This window comes from Pantherophis guttatus, chromosome 1 (genome assembly GCF_059756535.1).
Source record: "Pantherophis guttatus breed Tessera chromosome 1, ASM5975653v1, whole genome shotgun sequence".
NCBI classification, from domain to species: domain Eukaryota; kingdom Metazoa; phylum Chordata; class Lepidosauria; order Squamata; family Colubridae; genus Pantherophis; species Pantherophis guttatus.
In genome coordinates this window covers 169,731,108-169,749,922 of record NC_142063.1, presented here as the reverse complement: position 1 = coordinate 169,749,922, position 18,815 = coordinate 169,731,108, and the positions used below count along the sequence as shown (strand labels likewise).

Below are 18,815 nucleotides of genomic sequence, written 5' to 3'. Positions count from 1 at the left end.
ACATTTTAGCCTGAATTCCAAAACTAACTACTTTAAATTATAGGCGACCTTTCAAAATTACACACTCTTTGTGTAATTTTACACAAGATTAAATCTTGCAACAGAGAATAATATCCAGCTTAACTGATCATATTGTCATATTTCTCCTTCCCCAAAACTAATTCTTGCCAGGTCCCACCTCTGCAAAATAATCTGCTTCTAGTGACTGGACCAACAAATACATGAGGAAAAAAGGTTCTTCACTTTCTATTTACTGTAGCATTTGTAAGGAGAATTTTATCTCTTGGGCTTCCAGATTCTCTTCTGCTTCAAAGAGAACAGAGAAGGACAGGAAAAATCCTGCCTCTTCTCCATGTGGCTGTGGTGCAACAGGAAGCTTGTTTTCCAAAAATTAGGAAAATAGGAGGATGGTGGAACAGAATGTTAACTATCCTAAGCTTGTAGATTGGTTCAGAAGCAGCTCTCTGTTTTTTTCTAGTACAATTCAGAATATTTCAGAATTAAACCAACATGAATGTGACTGATTTACCATTTGGGGATTATCTTCAGATAGCCAAGCAGCAGAGTTTAGCCATTCTGTAATGAGTTGACAAATTATAATCTGCTCAACTGCTATCTACCCCTTCAAATCTGTCATTTCCATTGTTCTTCATGAACATCAAATACATTTCTAAATGAACTTAGATCCTCCTGTATTGCCAACGGCTTTTTTTGCCTGTCAGAGTTGCCAAATGAATAGTAAATGCTTTGAATTGGCAGTGAAAGGCTGAACTGCAATCTGCATGAAACTCAGTATTGATTAGAACATCAATCTTTTCTGTTCTAGGTGGCTATCTCTAGATTGATTGATCAAATGTATTGATCTCGTCATCTTGCCTGAAATTGCACAATCTGCTGAGTTTTGAAAGTTTTAATATATTTTCTAACGTACAACATCTCTGAATGCCACTTAGCAGTATTGTAAGTAATTGGCATCCATGAGAATTAAGCTGCTGACCTTTTCTATGTAATGCCTTCTCATAAAATGGAGATTATTAGTCTCGGCTATAAACAGATGCTAAATTTAATATTTGATTATTTTTATATTAATGACAAATATTTATGCCTTATGTTGGCAAAGTTGTAAATGTTTTAGATTAGTTCTACTATGAAATGTTTTTCTTTCTTTAGAGGTAACTTTACCATTAGTTACACTTTAAACACTTTGCATTTCATAATCTACTCATTTCACTTAATTTTTATTGCACAGGAATGTGAAAAGCTTGAAAAAAATAATTTTAGGGAAGCAAAGTATTCCACCATATAATCTGCATCCTGCTTGCAGCAGGAATTGCCCTTTGGTGAAAAGCCAAAATAACTCCCGATACCATTTTCCCATTCAATGAACAGTGGATATTTGAAGTACCGTATTTCCCATGAGATTATGAGCTGCCACAACACCATTTTTCTCTAGCCAGAGAAACCAGGGTCACTGCCAGACACATTCAGAGCTGCAGACAAAGAAGAAAACTGGCAGACAATGAAGGAACACTCTCCTCCTCCAATTAATGCAACACATCTTAATGCTGTGGTAGCATTTTGGATTTGATCTCTAAATAGGCAACTGAGCACACTTATCTGTGACATTTTAAAAACATATGTAGTTGCTGTAAGATGAAAACAGGTGATTCTGTGTGCTCCAAAGCACCTTTTGGATAATCATATTTGAAGCATTTCATGCTGTAGCAGACTGTCTCTCTTCTGACCTTAAGGATGAACTAAGCAGAACTAGAAATAAATACATTCACTTCCACTACCATTCACTCAATTATAACTACCAAATTTCATAAAAATGAATAAGAATGATAGAGAATATAATCATTAACTTGGATTTTCAAAATATGAATCCTTTATCTGGTTAAGAACAACCGGGTATTTACGAGATCGCCTTCTGCCGCTAGTAGCCTCCCACCGACCAGTACACTCCCACAGAGAGGGGCTCTCAAGGTGCCATCGGCCAAACAATGTCGGCTGGCGGCCCCCAGGGGGAGAGCTTCTCTGTGGGGGCACCTACCCTCTGGAACGAGTTGCCCCCGGAGATACGGCGGATCCCAGATCTGCGCACTTTCCGCCATGCCTTAAAGACATTTTTGTTTCATTAAGCTGGGCTGACCTGACCTAACTTTTTAAATTGTTTTAATTTTAAATTGTTAAATTATGGGTTTTAATATAGGGGTGTTTTAACTGTGGGCCAAATTAATTTAATCAGATTTTAATATTGTTTTAATTTTTGTATTTTCTGTATTTTATCTGCTGGCTGTTCACCGCCACAAGTCCTTTGGGAGAAGGGCGGTATACAAATATAATAAACATAAACATAAACTTATTTAACATTATGGCCTTTTCTTTACTCATATACTGATAATACTCTCTTAGAGTGTGAAATATAAGAAGCAGGCCATATTAGTATTCAGGATGTGTCTGCCAAGGGCTTTTAGGATTAAGATAAACAATTCAGGAAGCATATCTGAGAACTCAATCTTCAAATACATTAATGTATTTTAGATCAATGTGCAAGGGGCATATACTCTGTTATTTTCTTATTATTCACTCGCAAAGTCATCTTTATGTTTCCAAGAGGGAACAGTAAGAATATTGATTTGGATTTTTTTCAGCTGAAACTTGAATTATCCCATAGTACTGGTCAATATCATTTACTGTCAGTTTCTTCCACTATCATTAATAATGTAAATATTAAAACAAAAGACAATAGGGAATAAGAATACAAGGAAGACAATTTCTCTTCCTATCACAACCTTCATGTACAGTACTACAGCCTTCATTATCCTCAGGCCAATGCCAGCATTTTTATTACATTTCTACCAATAATTAATTTGGTAGTCCTGTGATGATTCCTTAGTATGCTCTGAAAGGTATGAAGAAAAATGTTGATTTGTAAATTAAAAAGAATGACACAAACAGTGGCCAATGAGAATATGCCTTGAAAATAAGCAACCTTGTGGTAAAGTACATGTAATCCTCAAGTCATGACAGTTCACTTCACAGCTGTTCAAATTTGCAAAATAATCCCCACCCCCACTGTATTTATGACACAGTTACGAATGTTGCATCACCACAGGAGTTGTTCACACTTACGAAGGACCATAGAGGCATTGCAACATTGCCCTGCCTGTTTCCCCGCTCCCCCCGGGTCTCCACAGGAAGATGCTTTTTGCCCTGAGGCTGCAAGCAGGCAATGAAACTGTGGCAGAGAGGCTGGAGAAGCGACAGTTCGCTAGATCTTCACAAGGTAAGTGATCCAACATGGCAGGGTGGGGGGAAGCAATTGTGGGAACTCTAGGGAAAGGAGTATAAGGTATCTCAGTGGTCAGGGAAAGCCTTGGATGGTCTGTAGCAGGTGGTCTGTTCCAACTCTAGCCCCCACCCGCATGGCCTTCCCCACCCTGAGATACACCATGTGTACTTAACAAGCTGCACATTCGATTAACGAATACATGGGCGAAAGCAGGGAGTGATCACATTCATTTGACGTGATTCACTCCAATGAATCCTCAAGTTATGAATGTAATTGGCAGGCTCCGTTACATTCCTACCTCGAGGATTACCTGCACTGAATTTTGCTGTTAACAGAACAAGGGAATCTCCTAGTACTATAGATATGGGGAAAGCAGGAATTTTAATTCTTCCGAATATGAGTTGAAGGACACCTAACTGGGCATATAGATATTAAATAATATTATTCTCTTGCTATTAGATTCCAGTTAATGATGTAATCCTATACTGAAAATGTTAGAAAAGATTTAAATAGCTTCTATGTCCTTCTAACAATCTTGCATTGAACAGTAACATTTTATCTTTTAACAGCTAATATTCAATGTTAATTAAAAGTGTTTATTTTATTTTAATAGTTATAAATAGATTTTTTTCAATTCAGAACATGTCTGAAGAGTTTGACATCTCAATATAACCTATGAAAAATATATATTTACCTAACACAACATAGTATGTGTTTGTAGAGTGTGTACAGAATGTCTCCTGCAATTTTGAAAGTTAACAAATATATGTTGATTGTGTGATTTCTTATCCAGAAGCCATTTGATTAAATCCCTTCCTCTAAGCTATTTATCACAAACAAAGTTCTGAGAAGAAACAAAATACTGCAGCTAAAACTAAAGTGATAACTCCTTTGCTCAGATCCCAAGAGTTACTTGGTGTGGTGTTAGGCAAGCCATAATTCAGGTTTGTAATAATGTTTTAACTATTAAAACACAAAGATCCTAGTTTTATAACAGGGTGTGTCTAAGTATTTAAGGATTACATCCTAGGGTAATAAATAATTATATCTAATAAAGAATATTCAAAACTAAAGTTTAAAGTTTAAAATACAATTCCAACCCCACAAGTAAAATTCTATACTGATATGATGAACTCTTCCACATGTCTGTGAAATAGATTTATTGAAGTCTATATTTAAAGTGATAATCTTACATCATTGTAGCACAGTATCATGAAATTTATAAAGATTATTAGATGAAACCAGGAAGTCTCAGTGCTTTTCTGGATGAAATAAATTTACACATCAACAAAAAAATAATAGGATTTTTTTAGCTTCTCAGACTCAACTCCATAAAGATAGCAGTAATACTCTTCCTTAAATCACAATTGCTGTTCAGTACTAATTGTAATTCAGTCTGGGGTAGCTCACCGGAAGGTGTTGGATCTATAGGAACTGGTGGTGGAAAGTTCTCTGTGAAGTTGACATTGCACAGGTTGGTACTACAGCAGCAGAAACGGTATGTCCCATTCTGAATCAAGGAAGGAGTGGTTGTTACTATGCATTCTTCAGCATGACACTCTTGGGGGTCTCCTATATGAGTCCAACATCCTAAAATAAATGGCACATAAAATAGTACATCAGTTTCATTCAGTTCATATTGTGAATCACCTTGCCCAAAGTGATAGAAAAGGCTGGGTAATTATAGCTGATATATTCAAGGTAAGACTTTCTACCTTATTCCACATGCCCGAACCCCCAAAATGCAATGCACATGCGGCCCCCCTGCATGCGCCCCACCCAACCTCTGCATGCACGCAACCCCTACGCATGTGTTCCGCTCCCACACATGTGCGAGCGGCCCTTTTAGCTCAAGCAGAATTGAAAATTTATCCTTTAGTCCTTTACAAAATGGACGTTGCTTACCTGAACGTCCCTTCTAGGCACGCTGCTGGAGAATCCAAGAGCGTGGGTAGTTTCCAGTCAGTTAGGCAGATACTGAGTGAATATGTCTTTAAATTATTTGTTGACTCCGCCTCCAGGGACTGGCTGAGGCTCAGTTTCTTTCACGAAGAAGGATAAAGAAGAATGACCAGGAAGCCATCCAGAATCACAGAGCAGAAGCCGGCCAGGGCGGGTTGGATTCTCCAGCAGCGCGCCTAGAAGGGACGTTCAGGTAAGCAACGTCCGTTCTCCAGCGCGCTGCTTGAAGAATCCAAGAGCGTGGGATATACCTAAGCAAGAACTATGAAGGGAGGGAGGCTGAATGCTCCCGGGTGGCTGTCGTAGAATGAACTGTCTGTAAGACACGCCGTCCTAAGGATGCCTCAACCGAGGCAAAGAAGTCAACCTTGTAATGGCGAATAAATGGTGTAAGCGAAGTCCATGTGGCCGCCCAACAAATGTCAATCACAGACGCTTGGGTGGCCCAAGCTGCCATAGTGGCAGCACTCCTCGTTGAGTGCGGTAGGATACGTCCAGGCAGAGGCTTGTTCTTAAAGGCGTACACCTTGGCGATGCATGCTTTGAGCCAGCGTCCGATTGTAGAAGAGGAAACTTTGAGGCCCATAGACGCAGGTAAGAAGGAAATGAAGAGTGCCTCAGACCTTTGAAATGGTGCAGCTTGCTTAATGTACCTGCAGAGGGCCCGTCGGACATCCAAGGTATGCCACTGGTCTTCTAGCCGATGCTTTGGGTCCGGACAAAAATCAGGTAGGACAAGTTCTTGTGAGCGATGGTAAAGCGAAATTACCTTGGGCAAGAAGGAGGGGTCCATCCACAGGACCACTCTGTTTGAGTGGAAGATGCAGAGATCGCCACGGACTGACAGTGCAGCAAGTTCGAAAACCCTTCTTGCGGAGGTGATCGCCACCAGGAACACGACCTTCAGAGTCAGGAACCGGAGGCTGATGGAGGCCAAGGGTTCGAAGGGAGGCGACATGAGCGCCTGCAGAACCAGGGAGAGGTCCCACGTTGGGTAGCGGTGGACGACAGGAGGACGGAGATTAGTAGCCCCCTGAAGAAAGGTACGAATCTTTGGGTGCTGGGTTAGAGGTTGATCAGATGCGCCAGTAAGACAGAGTGTAGTGCCGCAACTTGCCTGCGAAGCGTGTTTGGCGCAAGTCCTTTGTCAAATCCATCTTGTAGAAACTCGAGGACGTCATAAACAGAAGCCGAGGTGGGATCGACGTGATTCTTGGAACACCACAAGCAAAACACCTGCCACATGGCGTCGTAAATCCGGTTAGTAGAGTTGCGTCTGGAAGCTTGCATGGTGGAGATCACCCGCCCTGAAAGGTTGTCCCTCTTCAGGAGGTCTCAAATGCCAGACGGTCAACTGGAGCCACTGTGGCTCTGGATGCAGAATGACCCCCTGGCTGAGAGAAATCCTGTCCCGGGGAATCCTCCAGGGACGGGTGATAGACAGACTCACTAGGTCGGCAAACCACGGCCGGCGTGGCCAATGGGGAGCAACCAGAAAAATCTCTGCGCCCTCCGACAGGATCTTGCACACTACCCTCAGGATGAGCGAGAGGGGAAGGAATGCGTATAGCAGACCCTGTGGCCAAGGGCACCAGAGAGTATCTGTCCCTTCTGAGTTCGGACACGGGAACCGGGAAAAGAACCTTGGAAGTTGAGTGTTGCAGGGCAAACAGGTCCACAATCGGACGTCCGAATCGGGTTGTCAGCTCTCTGAAGAGTGACGGATGTAGACGCCACTCTGCCTGATCTATACAAGACCGACTCAGCCAATCTGCCTGGATGTTGTCCGACCCGGAGATGTGTTGTGCCATAATCGAGAGTGTATGTTTCTCCGCCCAGGATAGCAGTTTCGTGGCCTCGTCCATCAGGGGCTTGGACCGAGTGCCCCCTTCGCGATTCACATATGCTTCGTTGGTGACGTTGTCTGTCAATATTAACACATGTTGCCCCGCCACCTCGGAATGAAAGTATCTGAGGGCCAGATGGACTGCCCTCAGCTCCAACCAGTTGATATCGTATTGGAGCTCTGCCGATGACCAGCGTCCAGAGACGAATTTCGTTGCATTCAGAGCAGCGTCAGCAGAGTATTCGGTAGCAGCCACCAGTTTATTTATATCCTGGGGTAAGCGCATGTCGTCCAGAGGGAGCCTTTCCTGAAGCTGGCGCAGCCAAATCAGTGATGCACGGTTATGGAAGGACGCCAAGGTAGCGGCGCGGATGGCCCAGGACGCCGCTTGGTGAGTCTTGCTGAAGACAAGTTCTGCCTTCCTGTCTTCTGTCCTCAGCCCATCAGCTATATCATTGGTCAGTAGAGATGAAGAGGTCAATCCAGCAATTGGCGCATCCACAGACGGTAGTTGCAGCAGCTCCTGAAGATTTGGAGCTGAGCAATACAGTTTTTTATCCAGGCCATTCGGTGCCGCCAATGACCCAGGTTGGATCCAAGACCGTTTCCGCGAAGAGCTGCGGGCAGGGTATGAATTCTTGTTCTGCCTTAGGAACAGCAAAGAGTGCCTCGTGAAGATGAAGTTCTCCGGATTGTTCGGAATGACTCTGCGAATCCGCCAATTGAGTTGTTACAATTGCTTTGTGCAGTAAACACTTGAACAGGGAGGGTCGGAAAAGGCCCGTGAAGGTTGGCCTATCAGGCAAAATGTCATCATCATCCAAGAATTCGACGTCCCTGCGGTCATCGTCATCCAACAGAGAATTCTCGCTGTGGATGGACTCCTGTCGAGAATAGTCCTCAGAGTCAACCTTGCCACATGGAGGTGCCTGCGGTCGAGGAGCAGTAGAGATGGAAGGCGGTTTATTTTATTTATTTATTATTTATTTATTTGATTTGATTTTTGTATCACCCTTCTCCAGCAGGACTCAGGGCAGTGAACAGCCGAGATAAAATAGAGCATACAAAATTTAAAAAACAGTTTAAAAGGTAATTAAATAATTTCGACCCACAATTTAAAACAACCCAATTAAAACCAATTTCAAATTAAAACCGAACGGATGGGATCAAGCCAGCCCGGCTAGATGAAATAAATGAGTTTTCAGGGCCCGACGAAAAGTCCAGTTGGATCCCTTGGTGGATGCCCGCTGCCAGCATTTTGGTGACGGTGGCAGAAATCATGGCCTGTATATCACAGTAGAGAGCCGGTTGAGGACCCTCCGTAGCACGGAGCCCCACTGCGGTGGGTGTGAAGGTGGCCTCCGGAGCAGGGTGCTGCTGTGATGGTTGAGCAGGCAACCCCGTCACAGGCATAGATAAGACAGGCACCGCCGCCCCGAGGACCTCCAGCTTGTGCCTGGGGAAGTAGAATCATTCCTGCAGGATCACCTTGGAACACTGTGGTTGGAGGCTGTGAACCGGAGGGAATCAGCTGGAGAGGCACTGCAATGGAAGAAGCCAGTTGCTGAGCAGGGGCCTGTGCCTTGCGTTGTGCCAAATCACAATGGCGCTCCAAGGCCATATGTCTCCTGGCCGCCTTGTCCTCGGCTTTGGAGCCTTTGGTGTCTCGAGATGACGAAGGCTTGGCAGTGCTTGAATGTTGCTTTGAGGCCTTTCTTGACACCTTGTTAGCAGGCTGCTCGGGCACTTGTCTGAGGGAGGGCTGTGGGCCTGCTCCAGATCAGAGGAGAGTTCTGAATCTGCCATATCAATGGCTCCTATATATATATGTTATTTTATATTATTTTTAATGTTTTGTTTTGTTTTGTTTTGAACAAGGGAGTGTATGATTCAAGGTCAGTCCAGAGCGCACCCCCAATCCAACACCACAAGTCCTGTAAGTTCCTCTGGCACTACAAGAACAAGCGTCTCAAGAGAAGCACAGAAGGCACTGGCACCAACAGAGCAAGTCGTCCCAGGAAACAGTCAAAGGAGGGCGACTGCAATGGAGGCAATAACTGTCGAGAATGAGAGCTCACAGTAAGCGCTGAAAGGTGTTGAAAAGCGCTGGAGCAGGTCCCTACTCCACTCGCACTGCCTCGCAAGTCTGCATGACAGGCACAAAGCCGATCAGCCATTCTGTGCAGGGTCGGCTTCAAGTCAGCAATATCCAGGCGCGTAGAGAAGGGAGCGCTAAATGGCTCCGCGGAACAACGATGACAGTTCAAAATGGCTCGAGCGCGGGAAACCGTCCTGAAGCACCTCTGCGGTCCTGCTGACAAGCCAAACGCGCGAACACTCAAAAGTGCTCCAAGCGCTGTTAAGGCAGAATGCAAGATAACGGAGTGAGCCTCAGATCACAAGGCAAGAACCCCGAAGCCGCCCAAGGTATCCGTGGAGCAGAGAGGTGGTGGCGGTTGAGACGGCAAGCCGGGGAACCAGCACACACACCGGCGGCAACACGATCGCACACAGAGATGCCCCTGGTGAAGAGGCATCTCTGTGGCACAGTGTGAAGGAAAACCGAGCAGTGTTAGATGGCCTGGAGCCCCAGGCTCGACTCACCCACCGCTGGCAGCAGAGCGGGGAGATAGCACACACAAGTCTCCAGCAATCCACAAGTAGAAAAACAGTTTCAATAAACAAATGATTATAGAAACAAAGGAAAAGGTGGGAAAGAAACTAAAGTTTTGAAGGAAAAATTCCTCAGAGAAATGGAATAACAGTCTCTATAGCCTGACTGAGTGAAAGGAACTGAGTCTCAGCCAGTCCCTGGAGGCAGAGTCAACAAATAATTTAAAGACATATTCACTCAGTATCTGCCTAACTGACTGGAAACTACCCACGCTCTTGGAACCAACCAACCAAACCAAATTTTAAAAAGTTGAAAAGCAATCCACTGGTACAATCAGATATTTTTTATTTTTATTTACCACTTCACAAAAGTAATAAGTATAAAATAACAATTATATTGTATGTACATCAGCAATATAGCGTTCCATTTGCGGCCTTATTGTAATAAACCAGGAATCTTAACGTAAGATATAATATGGACAAGGAACATATATAACATAGTTCCACCCATTGTACAAGCATATAAGCTTGTTAGAAAGCACATATTAAAGAACACTGAGTTTGGGATTATGATTCTGAATACTGAAATCATCTCTACTGATTTTGATATCATCCAAGATCCTTATTCCCTGCTTGGTATGTTTATCCATTTGTGCAAAACAAAAGTAAATGGAATTGTTAAGCATAACACTCATTATATACTTTAATAAATCAGCTTCTGGCTTATGATTATTACAAATTGAACAGTGATTCTTGAACAAGAGCCAAAACTATGAGCAATGTGGGCCTGATTAAAAATTCTCAAAGGTCCAGAGACTGTAGCCTTTAATGTAACAATAGATGAGACCGTGGGTTGCCCCCGGTTCGCACCGGTTCTATAGAACCGGTAGTAAAACCAGCGGGAGGCTCCGCCCACTGACCCCGACATCATAAAAACGCTTCTGCACATGCTCAGTAGAGCGCGCAGCCCTGTTGTGAACCGGTAGTAAAGGAAAGTAGAACCCACCCCTGAATCCATGTACTGTATAATCTATATATTGTTAGTAGTTATAAATACTGTGTTGTTGTTCCTTTTATATCTCACCTGGATATAAAATCTTAGAGTTTGGAAGCTGTATATCTGCTCAGGAAAAAGAAGGTAAGCAGAAAATATCCCAGGAGGCTAGAGGTTATAGGTTTCAGATAAATAGATGTTTTGGGATAAGCTAACATTCAACAGCAGCCATTTCTGGGAAATTTCCCATAATAAACTCTACATTTTCCAAATACCTCCTGTGCCAAAAAGGTTAGTAACCCATAGCAGATCTTCATTAAAAATATTACATCAAAACATAATAGAAAAAATAAAACAGCACCACAATGGTTGAAATTACCTTGTTTTACAAGATGTATTTCTCCTTCTCGGGTTTTCTCCCAGAGACCATAGCAGGTACTTCCTTTCATACATAAAACTGTACCATTCTCTTGAGAAATCTGACTTTCACTAATTCCATGTTCATTTTGGTAGGAGTCTCTAAAAGCACATTTTGTCTCTTCACCTTGCGCAGCTAAAGAAGAAAATTAAAACTATTATTAAGATTATGCCAAGGTTTAAAACTAGACATAGCTGACAAAACAGAAGAGCAAATTTGATACTTCAGAATTCATCTGCAAAAGGAAAATAATGGGATTCTAATGTATATCAGTACAATCCATTTGAGTGTGCATAATTTTCCTTGAAAATTGGTGTGTGTACATGATTACACTATGTACAATTCCTTTTTATTTATAAACATTCTATTGTTCCCTGAATAGCAATGTTTTGAAGCATATTAAATTGTGAATATGATAAAAAGGATCGAGCTTATGGGCTTAATTTCCAGTTTCAAATGATGTGTTGAATTACAACTTTGGATCACTACTCAGCTAAGTGATGAAATCCCTTAAGCTTTTGATTGATTTACTGAAAAAGTGATAAACAAACAACAACTTTTCTTGTATAAAGTACTTGCCAGTGGCACAGTACATGAACACAGAAGGGGAAATTTGGTGATGAAAAAAGATAAAATACTATATTAAACTACCCCAAACAAAACAGAACACCCCCAAAAATGAAAAATAATCTTACAATGAACTCAACATTTAAAATAACAAACTTAAATAATTAATCTTTTATTTACTATGAATATAAAATCCATTTAAAATAGACATATAGACAGATGCATAGATACCAAGCTACTAAAATAACAAGACTTCAATTTTTCTTTACTATTATAGTGATTCATTTGTTAAACAATAAAGGAAATCTAGATCATACAGCTCCACTTTTAAGTTCTATTATATTCTCTGCATTAAAATTACAATCAGCATTTGGAAGATGTTAAGACAATATATATAATTTAGATACTTATTGATTCGACACATTCTGAAGTAATCCCAGTTTGAAAACTGCAGACAATTTGTTTTTCAAGTTGTATTAGTTGTGGGAAGCTCCTTCCTGGAAGAATGAAATATTTTGAGGAATATTTTAAAAAAGCAGAATATAATATTTCCTAGATGAGAAATGGCAAAACATGTTTTTTTAGAAGCAGGAAGCAGCCCCAATCTCTCTGCCCCCAAGCAGAAACTGAGGAGGCACTTTTTAGAAATGCAGATTTGGTAATCTATTCAAGACAGGATATTTTGAAACTCCCTGCAGCAAAGTCTGAACAAAGGCAGAATGGTAAGATTAGCCCCTCACTCAAGATCCAATCCAGGACAAAGCCATTAAGCCACAATAGGAATTGCCCAACACCCTTTCAGAGCACAAGCCCCTTCATTGCATCACCCCACAGCAGTCCAAACTTCAACCAAATTATCTCCGACAAGCACCTAGGATTTTTAGAATAGAATAGAATAGAATAGAATAGAATAGAATAGAATAGAATAGAATAGAATAGAATAGAATAGAATAGAATAGAATAGAATAGAATAGAATTCTTTATTGGCCAAGTGTGATTGGACACACAATCACACTTGGAATTTGTCTTGGTGCATACGCTCTCAGTGTACGTAAAAGAAAAGATACATTCGTCAAGAATCATAAGGTACAACACTTAATGATAGTCATAGGGAACAAATAAGCAATCAAATCATATTAGGAAACAGTCAATATAAATCGTAAGGATACCAGCAACAAGGTTACAGTCATACAGTCATAAGTGGGTGATAGGAATGATGAGACGATTAATAGCAATGCAGACTTAATAACTAGTTTGACAGTGTTGAGGGAATTATTTGTTTAGCAGAGTGATGGCATTTGGGAAAAAACTTCTTGTGTCTAGTTGTTCTGGTGTGCAGTGCTCTATAGCGTCGTTTTGAGGGTAGGAGTTGAAATAGTTTATGTCCAGGATGCGAGAGGTCTGTAAATATTTTCACAGCCCTCTTTTTGACTCGTGCAGTATACAGGTCCTCAATGGAAGGCAGGTTGGTAGTAATAGTTTTTTCTGCAGTTCTAATTATCCTCTGAAGTCTGTGTCTGTCTTAATGGGTTGCAGAACCAAACCAGACAGTTATAGAGATGCAAATAACAGACTCAATAATTCCTCTGTAGAACTGGATCAGCAGCTCCTTGGGCAGTTTGAGCTTTCTGAGTTGGCGCAGAAATAACATTCTTCATTGTGCTTTTTTGATGAAGTTTTTGATGTTAGGTGTCCATTTTAGGTCTTGAGATATGGTAGAATCTACAAATTTGAAGGTCTCTACTGTTGATACCGTGTTGTCTAGTATTGTAAGAGATGGTAGTATGGAAGGGTTTCTCCTAAAGTCTACCACCATTTCTACTGGTTTGAGTGTGTTCAGTTCCAGATTGTTCTGGTCCCACCATGACCAGAACTTTTGCACTTCCTCTTTTGCCTATATAGCCAACTATGACCCCTACATAACCCCTACATGACCCCACAGGAATCTGACAACAGCGAATAGAATATTAAAGGACATGTTCTTGAACAGGAAGCTCAAATACAAAGCCCAGAGAAGGTATAAATCCCACCCCCACTCTCAACTCCCCTTTGTTCAGCTGCACCAGAATCATAAACGTGTGGTTCTGCTTGATCATTGAACCATCTTTCCAATCAGCCTCCATGTTTCCAGTGTCTTTCTCCCAGCTTGGAACTGAACCAGATGGATATTACTTCCAACACAGTCAATTAGTGTTATTGAAGGTTTAGATCAGTTCACTGCCAATTGCATTTTTAAAGCATTTGAATGACTGCAAGAGGAATCTGGATTGTTTAAAATGCAAAGTGGCAGTATATTAAATGGTCCAGATACAACTGAGTTGGAATGTGCTGTATTAACAAAACAATGGCTTAAAGAATATTAAATTATAAATTTTAAGAATTATGGATGTTATGATATGAAGAACAGAGAGAAGGTAGCAAGATTATACTTCAGTGTCAGAAAAGGAGTGCAACCCAAATTTACAATCCTGGCTCATAAATATATGTTTGTGTTAATGAGCCTAGTACACAAGTAGTCCTCTCTTAATAATCAATAGCTTAGTGACCATCTGAAGTTGTGGCAGAGCCCTCTCCCAAAGATACTTATGACCTAGTGCCAAAGTTATAGGTTGCTCACCCTTACAACTGTTAGAAAATATTTGTAGGTCACGGTTGAAATGAGGGATCCTTGGTGCTCTCTGAGCTTCGTTGTTTTCTTGCAGACATTTCACTATCCAAACTAAGTAACATCATCAGTGCTAGAGGGGAGTGATGTTTGCTCTCAATTTATATTTGTCAGTTAGTGGGAGTGGTCTTACTGGTTCTTTGGTTGGGCTGTCAACTGTAAACAAGACCTAACTCCAACTCCCTACTAGCACTGAAATGTTACCTAATTTGGGTAATGAAACATTTGTAAGAAAACCATTAAGCTCAGAGAGCATCAAGAGCCTTTTTTAATCAACTGCAGGGATGGGACAGAGAGAAAGGCTTGCAGGGACCCATGAGGTGGAGGTGGGGGAAGCAGGCCCAAGGGCTGTGGGGACTCAGAGGAGATTACTATAGATTACTGGAATAGTTTCATTACAAAGAAAAAAGCCTTGAGAAATAAGAGATCAACTGAAAGTTTTAACAATCGTTTCTCAAAGCACAATCATCCTGTCTAAGAGAAAATGGTTACCATCTTATTCTAATAGGATTTACCTTATTCTACACTGTGGTAATAAATTTTGTTTGTGTTTTTAAAGGGCAAAAGTACGTCTACTTTGGTAGAAGTCACTAAACCACAATGTATAGTTTTTAAAAGATTTTTTTTTATCCCATCTTTGTTATTTTTATAAATAACTCATTACTTTTCATACAATTTTCTTAAAACATAGTTTGGATATAAATTGAATAAACTGAATTGCAATTATTTACAACTTTTTTTAAAAAAAAGTGAGGAGGGAATTAAAAGTATTCATAAAGTTGTTTCATGCCTATGAGGGGGAAAAACTTGTACTCTCTCATGAGCACCATGATATAAATCTCAATCCAAACTGCATGAACATCATGCACTTTATTAATTTATTTGCAGCATATGCAGGATAGACAATACTATATGAGATTTTTTCAGACATCTCTGAAGACAAAGGAGCTAGCATATGTTCATCTGATTAACATTTGTGAGTTGCATATACAGTTTTATTCTCAGAAACATGCATTTTTTTCCTGGAACACTTAGCTCCCCTGTATTTTCTGGTTCTTGGCAAGAGATAACAAAAAACCACAAAAAAAAACCACACACACACAAAAAAAACAAAAAACAAAGACAGGATATTTCAATCTCATGTGACAAAGAACTATTCATTTCTTGAATCTAAACATAAATATAACTGATGTGACTCAAAGGAAAAGTGAGGATTTATATATTCTTGGTAAGTGTTTGTGTCCCCTACAAATTCTTATCCCTACAAATCCTTAATAGTTATATACTACCTTTGAACTTACAAAATTAAAACCACAATATTGCTATTAATATTCAGATAAACATGCTATAAGTCATGATATATGTTAGATTATAATTAATAGTATGGAAATCCATTATATATACACACAGAATATAAACTGTAAGCTGATATTTACAAAGGTCAATTCAGTGTTTCAGAATTTTCAAAACAGAGAGAACAGAACAAATGTGTAACCTTAATATTGTAATCTTAATGATCTCTTGGAAGTTCTTCCTATAATAGCAACTGGATTTACTTCATCATCATGTGGAATGTTCTTCTGAGAGATTGCATCTATAAATAAACCTCATCAAATATTAACTCCTGCACAATTAATTCCTGATCTGTTAAGATATGTCACATTGAGAAAATGACCATGTGAACTGATCCCAGACTTTCATAATCACTTTGAATTATAATGAAAGTTTTATAACTTTGGCCTTGTATGTTTCTTCCTTGCAATTTTTCTCAAACAAATGATCACAAAGAAATGATCAGAAGTACTTGGGCAAATACTGGTCTACCTTTAACAAATCCAACACGTCTGCTTATTCTATTGGCATACTAATGCTGAAGAAATTGGTTGTTTTGTTTTATATTTTGCATGGTTTTCATAAGGTTATGTAAGCAAATGTTATACTTTTTCTATCAGTCATTTTGGTTATAGTCAGTACATTTTACTAAAAAATAGAGTTCTTTCAGCTTCATGCTTTTCTGATATATACAATTCTTTATACACTTTTTCTAGCGGATCAAGCCTTGAACCATTAAAACTGGGTAGAGACTTAGATTCTTATTAGAGTCAAAACAGCACCACCCTTATTTCCTGACTCTTGAAAAGAATGCAATCTAAAATAGCACATTCTTGATTTGTGCTCAACTTCTTATTCAGGACAATGTCTGAATTTCAGAGAAGGCTTTCTTTCTTGACCTTTTATTGCTTTTTGGGTATAATAGAATTAGTTAAGTAGATGATTATGAACATTACAAGCCAATATTGTCTTAAAATATCACTGACTTTCTTTACTGTCTCCACCCTCAAATGAAATAGAAAGAACATATAAAAAACAGTTGCTAGAATTGGGTATGTCTTCTAGTTTAATGAAAAGAAGGACTAGGGGTGTTATGATATCTCAGGGGTTGGCCACAAAGAAGAGGGAGTCAAGCTACTTTCCAAAGCACCTGAGGGCAGGACAAGAAACAATGGATGGGAACTAATCAAAGAGAGAAGCAATTTAGAACTAAGGAGAAATTTCCTGACTGTTAGAACAATTAATCAGTGGACAACTTGCCTCCAGAAGTTGTAAATGCTCTAACACTGGAAGTTTTTAAGAAGAGATTGGACAACCATTTGTCTGAAACGGTATAGGGCAGGGGTGTCAAACTCAAGGCCCAGGGGCCAAATCCAGCCCACAGGGTGCTTAGATCTGGCCCATAGGGCTGCCCTGGAAACAGCAAAGGACCAACTCGTGTTGCCTCTGCCAGTGAAAACGGAGCTAGAAGGGCTACGGGCGGCCCTCCCGAGCTCCATTTTTGCTGGCAGAAGGTTGCAAGAGGCCGTCACAGCCAAAAATGGAGCTCAGGAGCCCATTTTCGCTGGCAGAGCACTTGGGCCACCACAGGCGCCCTGACACAAGTGATGTCAAGCTGGCCACACCCACCCTGGCTCCCTGAGGTCAAACACAACCCTGATGTGGCCTTCAATGAAATTGAGTTTGACACCCCTGGTATAGGGTTTCTTCCCAGAGTAGGGGGTTGGACTAGAACCGTAATGGCGAACCTATGACACGGGTGCCACATGTGGCACACGGAGCCATATGGGCACGCGAGCATTGCCATAGCTCAGCTCCAACGTGCATGCGTGCGCTGGCCAGCAGATTTTTGGGCCTTCCAGTCCCACCGGAAATTGGGAAATGAGCTGTTTCCCGCCTCCGGAGGGCCTCCGGGGTGGGTGAGGAAGGCCGTTTTTGCCCTCCCCAGGCTCCTAGAAAGCCTCTAGAGCCTGGGGAGGGAGAAAAGGGCCTACCAGGCCCACCGTGCCATCATGTGTTAAAAGCGGGGGGGAGGTGTACACACATGCGTGGGGTGCATTGAATTATGGGTGTGGGCACGCACGTGGGTGACCTCCCCGCGCTCCCCCCGCTTTTGGCACGCAACGGCAAAAGGGTTAGCCATCACTGGACTAGAAGATCTCTCCAACTCTGTTCTTCTGTTTCTGTTCTGTTATCTTTAGCTTTAAATCAAACCATAGTCATTACTATCTTCAGAATTTTATATTATGCTACTTGTAGTCGTGAGCAATATTGTAAGATAGAATCTTGTCAAACAACATGGTTAACAGCTGCATTTCATTTTTCTATCTTAACAATATTTTTTATCGAAGAAGCAAAGTATATCAGTTTCATACCTATCATTTATAAAGCGGATCTTTGCCCCACTTTTTTGAGAAAGAAACATTAATGTATAAATTACTCTGACATCCATTTCTTTTTCTTGCTCTAATATGTGTTCAGATAGATTCATTATGATTTGCTACTTCAAGGTAGGCAACATATCTCTGGTCCACAGGATCAAAATCAGCTCAGCAATTCAACCTCACACAAAAGATTGAGAGGTGCTTAATAAAATATTTTTTTGCTTTGCACTTCCATATAAAAAAGCCAACACGGTATTTAAGCAACTTTTGAGTAAACTCCCATAAGATATATGAAGTAAATTTCAAGTTTGATAAAGCTACCTGACCTCTAAAGATTCTATTTCAACAAGATCAGTTTGCACAACCAATAATTTGGCTAGAAATAAACTGAAAAAAACAAAAATTTCCTCCAATAAATAGCAATCCCTCAGGAGCTAATGTCCTGTCTAATGTTTAAGACATCAAGTTATATAGATATAATTAAAATGCTACAATATTTTGCTTTCTTTTTTTCATAAGAAACAAAATAAGCAAAGAAATCCAATCAGCTGCACTAATATACTGCTCAAAAAAATAAAGGGAACACAAGCAGAAGACATCAGAGATCTGAATGAATGAAATAGCCTTATTAAATACTTTGTTCTTTACATGCAGTAGTTTATACACTGCTCAAACAATTAAAGGGAACACAAAACTATTGTATGTAATGAACAAAGTATTTAATAAGGCTATTTCATTC

The 18,815-nt window shown here is 40.6% G+C and overlaps 1 protein-coding gene across 2 annotated transcripts in view; it reads right to left on the bottom strand.

Moving 5' to 3' along the window:
• The window catches only part of BMPR2 (bone morphogenetic protein receptor type 2), a 106,469-nt gene that overhangs the window by 45,339 nt on the left and 42,315 nt on the right, over positions 1-18,815 (bottom strand). For both annotated transcript variants that reach the window (XM_034431056.3, XM_087885124.1), the window contains exons 2-3: positions 11,090-11,263; positions 4,706-4,885 (exon numbers count right to left, since the gene is read on the bottom strand). In XM_034431056.3, coding sequence (XP_034286947.2) covers positions 4,706-4,885; positions 11,090-11,263 — 354 coding nt within the window. The remainder of the gene's footprint in view (positions 1-4,705; positions 4,886-11,089; positions 11,264-18,815) is intronic.